This window comes from Pogona vitticeps, chromosome 13, assembly GCF_051106095.1.
Source record: "Pogona vitticeps strain Pit_001003342236 chromosome 13, PviZW2.1, whole genome shotgun sequence".
Classification (NCBI taxonomy): domain Eukaryota; kingdom Metazoa; phylum Chordata; class Lepidosauria; order Squamata; family Agamidae; genus Pogona; species Pogona vitticeps.
The window spans coordinates 7,632,784-7,644,873 of NC_135795.1; the positions used below are offsets into that span (position 1 = coordinate 7,632,784).

General features: G+C 42.6%; 1 protein-coding gene across 3 annotated transcripts; it reads left to right on the top strand.

Annotated features, from left to right (window-relative positions):
• Positions 1-1,728: 1,728 nt before the first annotated feature.
• MRPS34 (mitochondrial ribosomal protein S34) lies at positions 1,729-8,028 on the top strand. Of its 3 annotated transcripts, none has more exons than XM_078381408.1 (5): positions 1,828-1,883; positions 2,379-2,573; positions 3,839-4,175; positions 5,500-5,542; positions 7,264-8,028. In XM_078381408.1, exons 3-5 carry the CDS (start codon positions 3,855-3,857, stop codon positions 7,548-7,550), a joined length of 651 nt encoding a protein of 216 aa, XP_078237534.1. In that variant the 5' UTR covers positions 1,828-1,883; positions 2,379-2,573; positions 3,839-3,854; the 3' UTR covers positions 7,551-8,028. The 3 variants fall into 3 exon arrangements, with proteins under 3 accessions (XP_020663488.3, XP_078237534.1, XP_078237533.1); XM_078381407.1 differs by having other exon boundaries at positions 1,856-1,883; positions 2,379-3,106; XM_020807829.3 differs by lacking the exon at positions 2,379-2,573 and having other exon boundaries at positions 1,729-1,883.
• Positions 8,029-12,090: the final 4,062 nt, after the last annotated feature.

Here is a 12,090-nt window from a genome sequence, read left to right on the forward strand (position 1 = left end):
TTTTTGGGCTGTTTGGCCGTGTTTCTTTAAAGAAAAGCTTAGAAGTAACACTTTTGTGGATTATAATTCTCAGAATCCTGCAGTGGGCAGACTGATGGGGCAAAGACAGGTGATTCTGCGAGACTATAATCCGTAGCTCTGCAAATTTTTATTTCAAAAAAAACGGGGGAAAGCCCAGTGCTCCCTTGGGCTTTGTACAAATCTTGGAAGTCCTACTAAAAAACTTTGTATCTTCAAAGTGCCAGCGCACCTATCGTATGTTGGGGACAATGCCCTGGTTGAGACGGGAACATACAAAAAGGATCTGGTTGCCTATTGTTGGTCATAGTAAACTGGATTGTATGAAGGTCTGGCAGATTTTCCTCAGTTCTGGATGAAATTGTACTGATTCAAGCTTATTCTGATCAACACTTGACAGCCAGATCTCTGGTGGTGGTCTCATCAATACCTCCTCCCACTCTGAACATACCAGGTTATTTAACTAAACAAATTGAGAATTTCTGAAAGAACTGTCCTCCAAGAATCAATCTGATCTCTCTCTCTCTCTCTCTCTCTCTCTTTGTTGCTGCCCAAACAAAACCAAAAGAGGCATGCTAGATTATGCTAAAGTTCTATCTCAATAGCCTGAAACCTCTTTCAATCGAAGAGCCAAGCTTAGTTTCAGAGATATTCCTGGAGGCCATGTTTCAGTGTTGCGCGAGGCCCGAAATATCAAAATATTGTAATCTAAAGCAAATAGATTCAAATAGGAAATTCATAAAAGGAACAGGAAGGCAACAGCACCTCCCACTTCTACTTCCTAGATTTTCAGGGGCAGGCTACTTCCCACCCTGAAAGCAGTATGTGACTGCCATAATGACTGGCAGTGATTAATATCTTTGTCATAATTTCTTGTACAGGAGCAGACAGCAATTTTCGTTATATATACAGCAATGACCTCGCCACTGTTTAGGGTTATTCAAGCTTAAGCATAATTCTTTTTTTTTTAATCTGATTTTTAATTTTTTAAAAATTTTGTTTCTATTTCTTGTGTTTGCTTTACTTTTATTTCATCGACGGTCTCTTTGATGTAAACTGCTCAGAGTGAGTGCTCTTGCACGAACTGGGCAGTATACAAGTATTAACAAATTAAATAAATAAGATGTATGGCAGAAACAAAGGTAGGACCGCGTTTGTCCGCCTTCCCCTGCTCGATTTTCGAATAAGGATGCTTTGCAAGGAAGGACGTGCCTCTAGCCAAGAAACGTTTCCACCATGCACGCAGTATTAGGTCAAGGAGTGCCAGATCGGGGGCCAAAGTAAAACCCCCTGGTCAAGCAAAAACAGCCGCCGTGGACCCGGGAGGTGCCCAGGGACGGGGAGCGGGGAAGAGAAGGACGGGCGTTGAACAGACTTCTTTGGGGAGGGGGGGGAATCAAACCATGTGGCACCTTAAAGACATTAATATGTGACAGGTAAAGGTGGCATATGAGTTTTGTCTTTTTTGTGTGTGTTTATTTTTCTCTGGATTTCGCCCTACCTGCTCGCATAGCCTAACACGGTAACTTTCTCTAAACTAAAACCAGCTTCTTAGTACAGTACGCTTAAAAGGCGTGTACAGAGGAGGGAGCGGAAGTGTTGCATGCCGGGTGATTTCCTCAACGGACAGGGAGCGGAAGTGTTGCATGCCGGATGATTTCCTCAACGGACAGGGAGCGGAAGTGTTGCACGCCGGATGATTTCCTCAACGGACCGCCCTTGAAAGGAAGCCGGCCTGGTTTTTGCCCGGAACGGAGAGACTGGCAGTGTTGCCGGCAGGACGATTTCTGGTGTAGGACCGCCCTGGTTTCTAAGCCCGTGCGAGCGCGGCCGGTCGGTCGAGGGAGGCGGCAGGCGAGGGCGAGGTAGGGCGGCTGCTGGCGTCCGGACGGGGTTGCCTTTCGTGACCGGAGGGCTAGAGGCGGAGGCTGGAGCAGTAAAAGGGGGCGACATGCGGAGGGGGGGCCACGTGGGTGGGAGGGAGGAAAGGTTCCCCCTCCTCGAGCTCCGAAGATGTTTTCATGAGGACCAGACACCCCCCCCCAATTAAAAAGGTGCCCTCCCGAAAGTCTGGCTGTGGGTGGATGTCTCTTGTGAGCGAGCGGAGAAGGGAACCAAGAAGGGACGATCCAAAGGGGGGGGGGGGAAAGAACCAAAATTAAAAAAAAAAAAAAAAAAACAACCCCAAACCTTGTGGCACCTTAAAGGCTTACTGCTCTGTTTTAATGGGAACAAAACTCAAATTAAAATATAATAGCCTTTAAGGTGCCGCAAGATTTTGGTCTGTTTTTTATTTTTATGTTTAAATGTTTGTTCTTTATCCCCCCCCCCTTTTGATTTTCCCTGCTTTGCTTGTGCAGACTAAATGGCCACCTCTTCTAAAACGACGAAGAAGGGAAGATGCTGGTGTGGCAGACCCTGCCTCGTAGTTTCCCCCCTGTTGAATCTTTGCACTGACTAGGGGGGTCTGTGAGCCAGGAGGAGAAGCTGCTACCATATCTGTTGAACAAGACTGATAGGCTTTCTTGTTCACAAAATCTTATTTGTCAATACAGGTAGTTGGAAAATAGATGAGATCTTGGAGGTATTAATTGCGTTATGCATTTGTTGTTATGCCAGATCAGGTGTCCAGCTCCCAGTTCCATTTTGAATACATTCCTATTTGAGTAGCCTGATTTATTTGATTGTGCATTAAAAAATATAAGTTATGGTATCCAGTATCACAAATCTCCCTCAGGTGGAAACTCTCCCCTCGAATTGCATCATCATCCTTTGAAACAAAAGGCGGTGTTTTTGCAAACAGCACATGTGTTGTCAGTCGCCACAGCCGCAGTTATGAATAAGGGAACTATAGCTTTGTACCCAAAAATAAGTAGTGGACCACTTCTGCTTATTCTAAAGCAGCCCACTGTTTCCAAATCATTTTCCCCAAATCATTTTTAATCCCTTGGTGTCGTATTATATCAGAATATGAACATTATTTATTTGGGAGTCTAGATCCACTTCCTGTTCCAGTGCTGAGTTTATTGAAGCTTCGAAAGGAAAAAAAATTGTACACCAGTCTTTGGATCGTTGCTATTTTTGTTAGGTATGTCACCTGAGGGCTCTGTCACTTGCAACAAAATAAACAATTTGATTGTCTCTTTGCCTGTCGGAAAAGCTCCAGGAAAGGAAGTAGGAGAATTGTAAAAATGGGAAAATATCTTGGGGTTAGGGAGCAACTATGGTTGTTCCTGTTCCCAAATGAGACACCAAAGCTGACCTAAATAAACTCAGTTCTGCTCAGTGTGGTCTCTTAACTGTATTCTAAACATCTTTTGGCTAAATTAGAGTTGGGGCACTGAAAATTCAGTGGTATTGGCAAAGAAGACAAGGTTTCAAAAAGAGAAAAAGCCACAATAGATCAATGCCTTTCATTCCTTCATCACCTAATACAAAAATGCCCTCAATTTGCTAGGAAGGAACATTATGGATTTCAGCTGAGCCTTTGATCTGTTTATGGCTTTAAAAAAAGCCACTAATGTTGATGGAAGGCTGTTATTTTTAATCCAGTTGCTTCACTCAAAAACACTCTTAGGATAAAATGTAGGGCAACAGGCTGTTTCAGAAGCCCGATAGTCTGTGAAGGATGTCCATTGTCCCCATTTTTGGTTTCTGTATTTCTGTAAAAGAAGTGTTTACCTTCCCTGCCCCAGACCTTCATTTTATCCTGAGTAACTGACGAGTGAGCATCATAGTCAAAGAGAATCTGTGTCATTGTTTGTTTATATGCCGCCCACACTACCCAAAGGTCCTCTAACTGCTATGTCACTGTGGTCAGCGTTCCTCAGGCAGCCATGGGTCGTCGCAGTAAAGTTTATCGGCCAATTGCAGAGATGGCCAAGAAGATCCGTGAAGCTCGTGCTCTGCAGAATCAGCCTCGAGATGCCCAGCGCTTTGCCCTGGACTACGAGACAATGACCCGTCCCTTTACGGGCAAGCGGTTGCCTGCCCTGGCGTGGGAAGATGTGAGGAATGAAAAGCGACTCTTCACTCTGCTCTGTCGGCTGAAGCACTTTGGCATTGGGCGAATGGTCACACGAAAATCCTGGCTATGGAAGCACAGTGAGCCTTGTTACTGGACCGTCACCAGAGTGGAAGTGGATTATACCGCTGAGGTGAGCCGTTTCCATGGGCAGAAATAGGGATAGGCTCCCCTCTTGTACTCAGAACTTTTTTTGGGGGGGGGGGAAGGAGGAGGTCCATTTGGGGGAATGGTAATAGTAATAACAGTAGTAGTAATAAGTTATTAGTACAGTGGTGCCTCGCTTAATGAGCACACCGTACAACGACGAATCCGCATAGCGATCCCCTTTTCGGGATTGCTAATGCGGAGGCATACCGATCGTTCCAATGGGCAAAACTCGCATAGCGACGATCGGTAAGCATTTGGCTTACCGATCTTCGCTTTGCGATGCCTGCGGATCAGCTGTTCAGCGGTTCTAAAATGGCCGCTGGATGCCCGAAATGGCCGTGCGCAGCGTTTTCGCGCCCTCCCCTCGCTTACCAAGGGCGCAAAAATGGCTGCCACTGTGGAGGAAACTTCGCTGAACGGTAAGTTTAGGGCCCATTGGAACGCATTAAACGATGTTTAATGCATTCCAATGGGTTTTTATGTTCCGTTCAGTGATGTTTTCACATAGCGAGGGTTAATCCGGAACGGATTAACCTTGCTGTGCGAGGCACCACTGTATTAGTAGTGATGTATACACCCAATGTGGTGTAATAGATAGAGCAACAAATTAGAAACATGAAGCATAGGTTTGACTCTCCTTTCAGCCATGGAAGCTCACTGGGGGAGTGGAAACTGGTAAAACTACTCATTCAGTGTCTCACCTTGAAACCCCTGTTAGCATCACTATGAGTTGGTTTCATCTCGACAGCACATAACAAATTAGTTGTAATAAAATATCTCTTTATTTATATCTGTATCCTCCCCTCTCTGCTGAAGCTTATGCTCCCAATGCTTATGCAAGGCGCAATCACATTTGCCACTGGTCATATTTCCAGTTACCTGCAGGCCTTCTGAGAATGCAGTGCTAGAAGCAATATGTGTATTAAGACACGTGAAGAGATTGCATCAGATGTGAGCTGACTTGTTGTTTTTAAAATGCTGTTGGTTTACAACTCCCCAAATCCCTCACTATTGATTATGTTGGATGGGAGAGCCATTCTGAGTCATTCTGGAGGCTCACACAATGCACACACCTGGGCCAGAATACAATTGAAATCATGTAGCCTGAACCAGAAATTGTATGCTTAGTGAACACTATCTTTCTGTCTGTCTGGCACAGGCTTGGTTATATGGCCAGGAAATAGCAAAGATCAGCTTGCATTCTTACCTTATGCATGCAGTTTTTCTCAGTAGGGTCCTGGTCAAAGAGTTTTGGCCAAAATGTGTTCTTGAGATGACTGTATGTGTTCTTATGTGTTCTGTCATAGAATATGGATCATGGAAAAGCGTGGGGATACTTGACATTCAAAGGTAAGGGGTTCATGGCTAAGCTTTCCAAATGAATTGGCTTTCTTGGGGAGGTGAGAGAGACACACAATTATGCTCACTGCATTTGCATCAGAATTAGCCTATGGAGAAATACCTGTTGCTCCTTAAATGTTTTTGTCCATAACTCCTATCAGCTGCAGCCAGCAGGGGTGATCATGATTGGTTTATGGCTTAGCAGTATAAATACATGTATATGTTGTGCTTTTTTCTTGCAGACTCTCGTCAAAGGTTTAAAATGTTATTTTTTTCGACTTCAACTGAGAGGCCCTAAGCCAATAGGGTTGGTGGCCATGTTAGCTGGAGAATTCTTGGGAGTTTTTTTGTGTTTGTGTTCGTTTTTGAGAATTTTTGGGGACGTAATGCTTTGTAACTTTTTCAAGCTCTGGCTACTGAAATCTGAGAACGATCTGGTTCTTTGTACTGCCTTCTTTGGGATTTTATTCTTTTGTTTTTGTTTGGCTAAACATGGATTGCTTTCTTCCTTCTTGCCCTTTAAAAGTGGGGTTATTTCAGTCTAGAATGATAAAAGTGGGCAGGGTGGATAAAAAGCAACAATTTTTTAAAAGATCAAATTGATTTAAATCATGATTTGAATTTTTAAAAATTATTTTTACCAATTTAAATGTAAAAAATGGATTTTTAAATAATTGACAAAAATGATGTTTAAAATTTAAATCAGATCTACCCTGATAGTAAGTGCGAGTGGAATTATAGAAAAAAAGTCTTTATCCAAACAATATTGGGGTGTGCATGCTAATCTATTAAAATGACACCAGGTTCTGAATTAATCCATTGGTAACATATCCCCTTTCTTCTCCAAACACCATCTGTTTGGCTGTTTGTTTTGGCTTACAGTGCATACCTGAAATTGCACTGTGTGGAATTGCATAGGTATTCTTGCACTATCTGATGGCTAGGCTGGTACTTGGTGTACAGCAATTCATTCTTCCTTGTTGCCCTGCCCCAATACATTGTGGCATTCAGAAAATTAACTAATAAAGTAAGCCATGGTTTTTCTTAATGCTAGGTGTTTTGTCAATCAAGGGAATGGGGTTGGTTAAACTTCTGAGCCGCTGGGCTGTCAATCGAAAGGTTGGCAGTTCGAATCCACATAGTGGGGTGAGCTCCTCTTGTTTTTCCCATCTCATGCCAAAGCCGTTCGAAAGCATGCAGATGCGAATAGGAATCGCCTCGGTGGGAAGGTAATGGTGCTGCGTGTCTAGTCATTCTGTCCACATGACCATGGAAAGTGTCTACAGACAAACGCCAGCTCTTTGGCTTACAAACTGGGATGAGCACTGGCCCCTAGAGTCAGAGACGACTGAACTTAACTGTCAAGGAGAACTTTTTTCCTTTTTTAACAGTCAAACAAATTGTGGCTTATCTTCTCTGGTCTGTTTCTGTTTTGACCCATTGTGTAGTTCTACATTCAGGAGAAGGTGACCAGGGATGAGCAGCAAGTCTCCTTTCAGGCAATATGTCCAAACTATGGTTTTTAGACAACATGGAGTTGATAACACACCAACAGAGTATAATTCATGGCTGTTAATACCATATGCTATTTAGAGTGCGCATGTCAATACATGTTCATATGTATGTCCGATAATAAGTCAGATTTCATCAAGCTGTCCACGTCTGTCATTCCCCACAAACATGGTGAGCATGTGTAATTTTTCATTGCACTTTTGTCAATTTCTTCTTAGGCGAATCAGATAACGAGGTCAGAGAAATAGAGAGGGTCATGTATCATGACTGGCGTGTAGTACCAAAGCATGAAGAGGAGGAGTTTAAGAAATTTACACCAGTGGAGAAAGAAACTCTCCGTTATGTCCCCTACCCACCGTTGCTACGGGCTATGATTCTTGCAGAGAGGCAGAAGGAAGGTAAACCAAATACAGAAGAGCCCATGCTTGATCTGGAGCAAGTATTGTTGTTGCCAAACAAGAACTTAAAAAACCCTAAGAAGCAAGTTGAAGGGACTCCAGTGTGAAGAGCTTAAGATCCTGCTTGTTTTTTTTACACATGTTACTTATACTCCAGAAAACTACACATGGAGTCCAGAGGATGGTAAATGAGAAATCTCTGAATTCAGAAAAAAAAACTTCAGTATCTTAATTGCCCTCTGGACTGCTATTCACATATGGTGTGTTGACCATATATGGGCTGATTTTCATATCTTAAATGCCTCAATATTAAGCATGTGTACTTCAAACTGTGGTTAGTTCGTTTCAGCAGGCTGCTTCTAGGGAAAGATAATTCGTTTCACACCAGCAGTTATTAAATTCAAAGGCACATTGTGTTTTCCCCCCAGCATCGTATCAGTTAACAGTTTTGCAACTGCTAGCCAAGTGAAAATTTGATTTTTGTCTGCTTTTCATGCAGGAGTGGGTGTTTTTATTGTATTTTTTTGTTTGTCTTTAGTTGTTGTAACTTCCAAACATGCTAATAAAAATTTCCTTCTGGCTTCATTGTTGGCAACAATTCTTGAAGTTATAAGAATGTTTAATTTTACATTTTTGGAATCTAATTAAAAAGTCTAGTTTCCAAACAGGTTACCTTGCTTTTGGGAACATTTGCATTTTGATGCGGTTTGAGGGAATGTTTCCAACCTCATAAATCATGGTTTATGAAATGTGGGAATAACTGTGAAACTTGTGTGCTTCTGTCTTATGTATCTTTCCCTTGTGTGCCAAGTTCAGCACTGAAATCCTGATTGGTTTAAACTAGAACATGCACACCATGGTTTCGTCTGAGTCAGCTTTTATTTTGTTGTCTCGACAGGCAAGGGATGAAACTTCGCTCTTTCTGAAGAACCAGTGTCTGTTTAATCTTGGCTCACTAGCCGCAGTCTCTTTTGATCCTCACAAGTTCATACGTTGTCACATACATGAAAGCTAGCAAATCTATCAAGTAATACTAGCGTTGTGCAGGCAAATAAGGTTGAAGCCCTGAGATTGAAGTCCTGTTGCACAGCTTCATGTGTGCAGTGGGATGATACGGTTTTCAGTAGCAGATTACTGCTAATTAAAGGCAATTTTGCAGTACAGTGGTGCCTCGCATAACGATGTTAATTGGTTCCATTAAAAACATCGTTATGTGAAAACATCATTCAGCGAAACGCCATTTCCCATAGGAATGCATTGAAAACCGGTTAATCCGTTCCAATAGGAGCCTATTCAATGCATTTCAATGGTGGAAAAAAAATCACCAAAAATTCAAAAAGACTCAGAACGAAGCCAAATTACTTTAACGAAGGTTTTATTAGGTGCACTAATGATTCCAAGCATTTTAAACATTTTTAAACATTTTAGAATATTTTTAAAATAGTGAAAACAGGGCTGTCAAAAAAAAAGTTAAGCGAAACAGGGGACCTAAAACTGTCATCGTTAAGTGAAGCAAGGTCCCAAACATCGTTATGCGAAAATCCCCCATAGGAAACATCGTTAGGTGAGGCAGCAAAATTTCCAACAAAGGCCATCGTTATGCGAATTCATCGTTGAGCGAGACACTTGTTAAGTGAGGCACCACTGTATATGCGAGTTGTACACATCAACACAAATCCTTGTTGATTGTAACAAATTCCAGAGAACACCTTTAAAGTGAAACACGGTTGCATATCTCGTCAGATTGAGCTTTATAAATAGAGACATTGATCCAAAATATGAGGGCAGTTGCCTAGTTTCTAATTTTTCCCCCCAAGGCCATCAAGGAAAGAGAAGCTATGCCGTTTCTATCACTGGATCTCTTATTGTTATCTGTAGGTGATAAAATTACTTAAGGGATTTCCAAACTAACTCAGAGAGATAATTAGAACACCTAAGAGGTCAAGCAGAAGAAGAGGAGCAATTTGCAACTTCAAGAGATAGTAGGAAAGAGTGAATAAGCTCTCGATTCTAGTTAACTCCTAACATTTGGAGATGGGTGATAAAAGTAAAAAATAGAGAACCCAGTCAGGTCAATCTCTCCCTGAGGGAGAAAAATGACTTTAAACTGATGAAGTGCTGACAGCTGATGGTTCTGTAAGTAATTATCTCATATCCTTGCACGCTGAGTAATCTTCTTCTGTGTCAGAAGCACTAAAGTACAATTAATAAGATAATTTTTTGCCCAGTAAGAGGCAACATCCAGAGCATATGAGCTGGTCATATTAACTCTTCCATGCTACAAGTTGAAGGGTGTAGAGTAGACTGAGAGAGCTGGAGCAGTAAAAGGGGGCCATCCCTTCTTCCCAGTTTGCCTTTGTGCCTTCTTATGACACTTGGCACTCCATCACCTACAACCAGTGGGTGCTTACCTTCATAGCTTTTCCACTGAAATCGAAACAATACCACTGCCCAATGTCTTTCTGTCAACAAAACCATCAGAACTATTGGAGGAAGAAATTGCCGCTCTTCTGCAGAATAATGCAATACCAGATTCTCAACATGCGTGAACAATGGCTTCTAATTTCTGTTTTTATCACCATGCCAAAAAAAGATGGAGGGTCGCATCTTCTGCTAGACTTGCAGAATATAGACTGTTACATTATTGCCGGAAAATTCAGAATGGTGATGCTTGCAAACGTACTCCCACTTTTGAAAGAAGGGGCCTGGGTTGTGGTAGTGGATTTGAAAGACACTTATTTCCACATAGTGATATTACAAATCATAATTGTTTATTCCATTTTTCATTGTGACATTGAATTTATGAATTCAAGGTGATTTTGCTTAGCCTCTTGACAGCGCCCTGAATTTTTACAAATATGTGGCACCGGCTGCAGTGTATCTCAGGGGAAGAGGAATAAATATGTTCCCCTCTGTAGTCCGACTGGTTAATTGTGGTGAATTCGAAGGAAAGATTACAAGAAATATTTTAGGTGACATTGCAACAGTGGTCAGATCTTGGATTAAAAATCAACTTGGAAAAAGTCAAGTCTACCGACAAGACAATTCAATGCATAGGTGCAATATTGTCCTCGAATAAAGAAAGACACTTTCTTCATCAAGTGATAATAAACAATAAAAACTATTCTCTGGCTTTGAAGTTCTAGCTAAGCAAGGAGGATGACCTGCACCAGGAACTAGATAGGGGGAGGGTGTCCCTGTTGGTTCTACTGGATCCTTCTGGGCCAATTCTCTTGGATGGGACTAGAAGGCAGTGTTTTATGGTCGCTCTAGTGCAAGAGAGAACTCAGAAGGTGGCGCTGGGAGACTCCTGTTTGACACCCTGGCCACTGGCCTGAGGGTTGTCCCTCGGGGTTCTGTTTTGTCTCCCCTGGTATTCAACATGTAACTGCTGGGAGAGATTGTCTGGGGTTCAGTGTCACCGGTATGCTGATGACACCCAGCTCCACCGCTCCCTGGCACCTAAATCCAAGGAAGCATGACAGGTCTAGATCAATGTTTGGGGCATCAGTAATGGACGGGATGAAGGCGAATAAACTGAAACTTAATCCATGCAAGGCAAAGGTGTCTCTGATCAGTTGAAAGGCAGATCAAGGAATAGGGACGCAGCCTGTGCTGGATGAGGTTACGTCCCTCCTGGAAAACAGGTGTGTAGCTTAGGGTGCATGTGGATTCATCGTTGAGCCTGGATGCCAGGCTTTAAGTGTGTCCAGAAAGGCATTTCCATGGTTGAAATTATTGCACCAAGCTGCACCTGTTCCTGGAGAGATCTGATTTGGCCATGGTGACACACGCCTTAGTTACATCTTGGCTGAATGACTGTAAAGTGCTCTACCTGCGGCTGCCTCTGGAAGGTGTCAGGAGACTTCAGTGGGTCCAAAATGGAAGCCAGATTGATGACTGGGGCTGGTTACAGGAATCGCATAACACACACACTCACACACCATTACAACAGCTCCACTGGCTGCTGATCTGTTTCTGAACACAATTCAAAGGGTTGATTCTAATCTATAAAGCCCTAAACAGCTTGGGCCCAAGCTATCTCAAGCACCATGTCTCTTGTTATACACCTGCTTGGGTGTTAAGATCATCAGCAGAGGCCTTCCTCTCAGTCCTGTCAGCCTCAGGGGTGCATTTGGTGGGGACATGAGAGAGGGCCTTCTCTGTGACTGCTTCCAGACTCTGGAACTCACTGCCACTGGAAGCCAGGCTGGCCCCATCTTTGCTCTCCTTCCATAGGCAGGCAAAGACCTTTCTCTTCAAGCAGGCTCTTCCTTAATGGCTGGGGGTCTGAGAGGGATTTTTACATGGATTGTTATGCTTTACTGCTTAGCACTGCTTTTGTTTACCCTTTCTTGAGAGTGGTATTTGTGCGATTCTTTTAAGTATTTGTATATTTATTCTTTTCAGCTTTAAATATTGTCTATTAAAGATGTACCCTGCCTTTGTTTTAAGCTTTTACTACTACTTTTTAATGATGTAAGCTGCCTTGGGTCCTTTTTAAGGAGAAAAGAGGAGTAAAAATATTTTACATAAATAAAATAAATAAATGCTACTTCTACCAGCCTATATCTGGGAATATGATATCGACAGACATCCTTACCTTGTGTAGATTCACATTTCCAGTGAAGACAACTATATTGCAGA

Excerpts from the sequence above, each read along its gene's own strand:
- MRPS34 (XM_020807829.3), top strand. The coding sequence starts at position 3,855 with ATGGGTCGTCGCAGTAAAGTTTATCGGCCAATTGCAGAGATGGCCAAG. Across the intron at positions 4,176-5,499 it reads AAGTGGATTATACCGCTGAG|AATATGGATCATGGAAAAGC; the intron begins GTGAGCCGTTTC and ends GTTCTGTCATAG. Across the intron at positions 5,543-7,263 it reads GGGATACTTGACATTCAAAG|GCGAATCAGATAACGAGGTC; the intron begins GTAAGGGGTTCA and ends ATTTCTTCTTAG.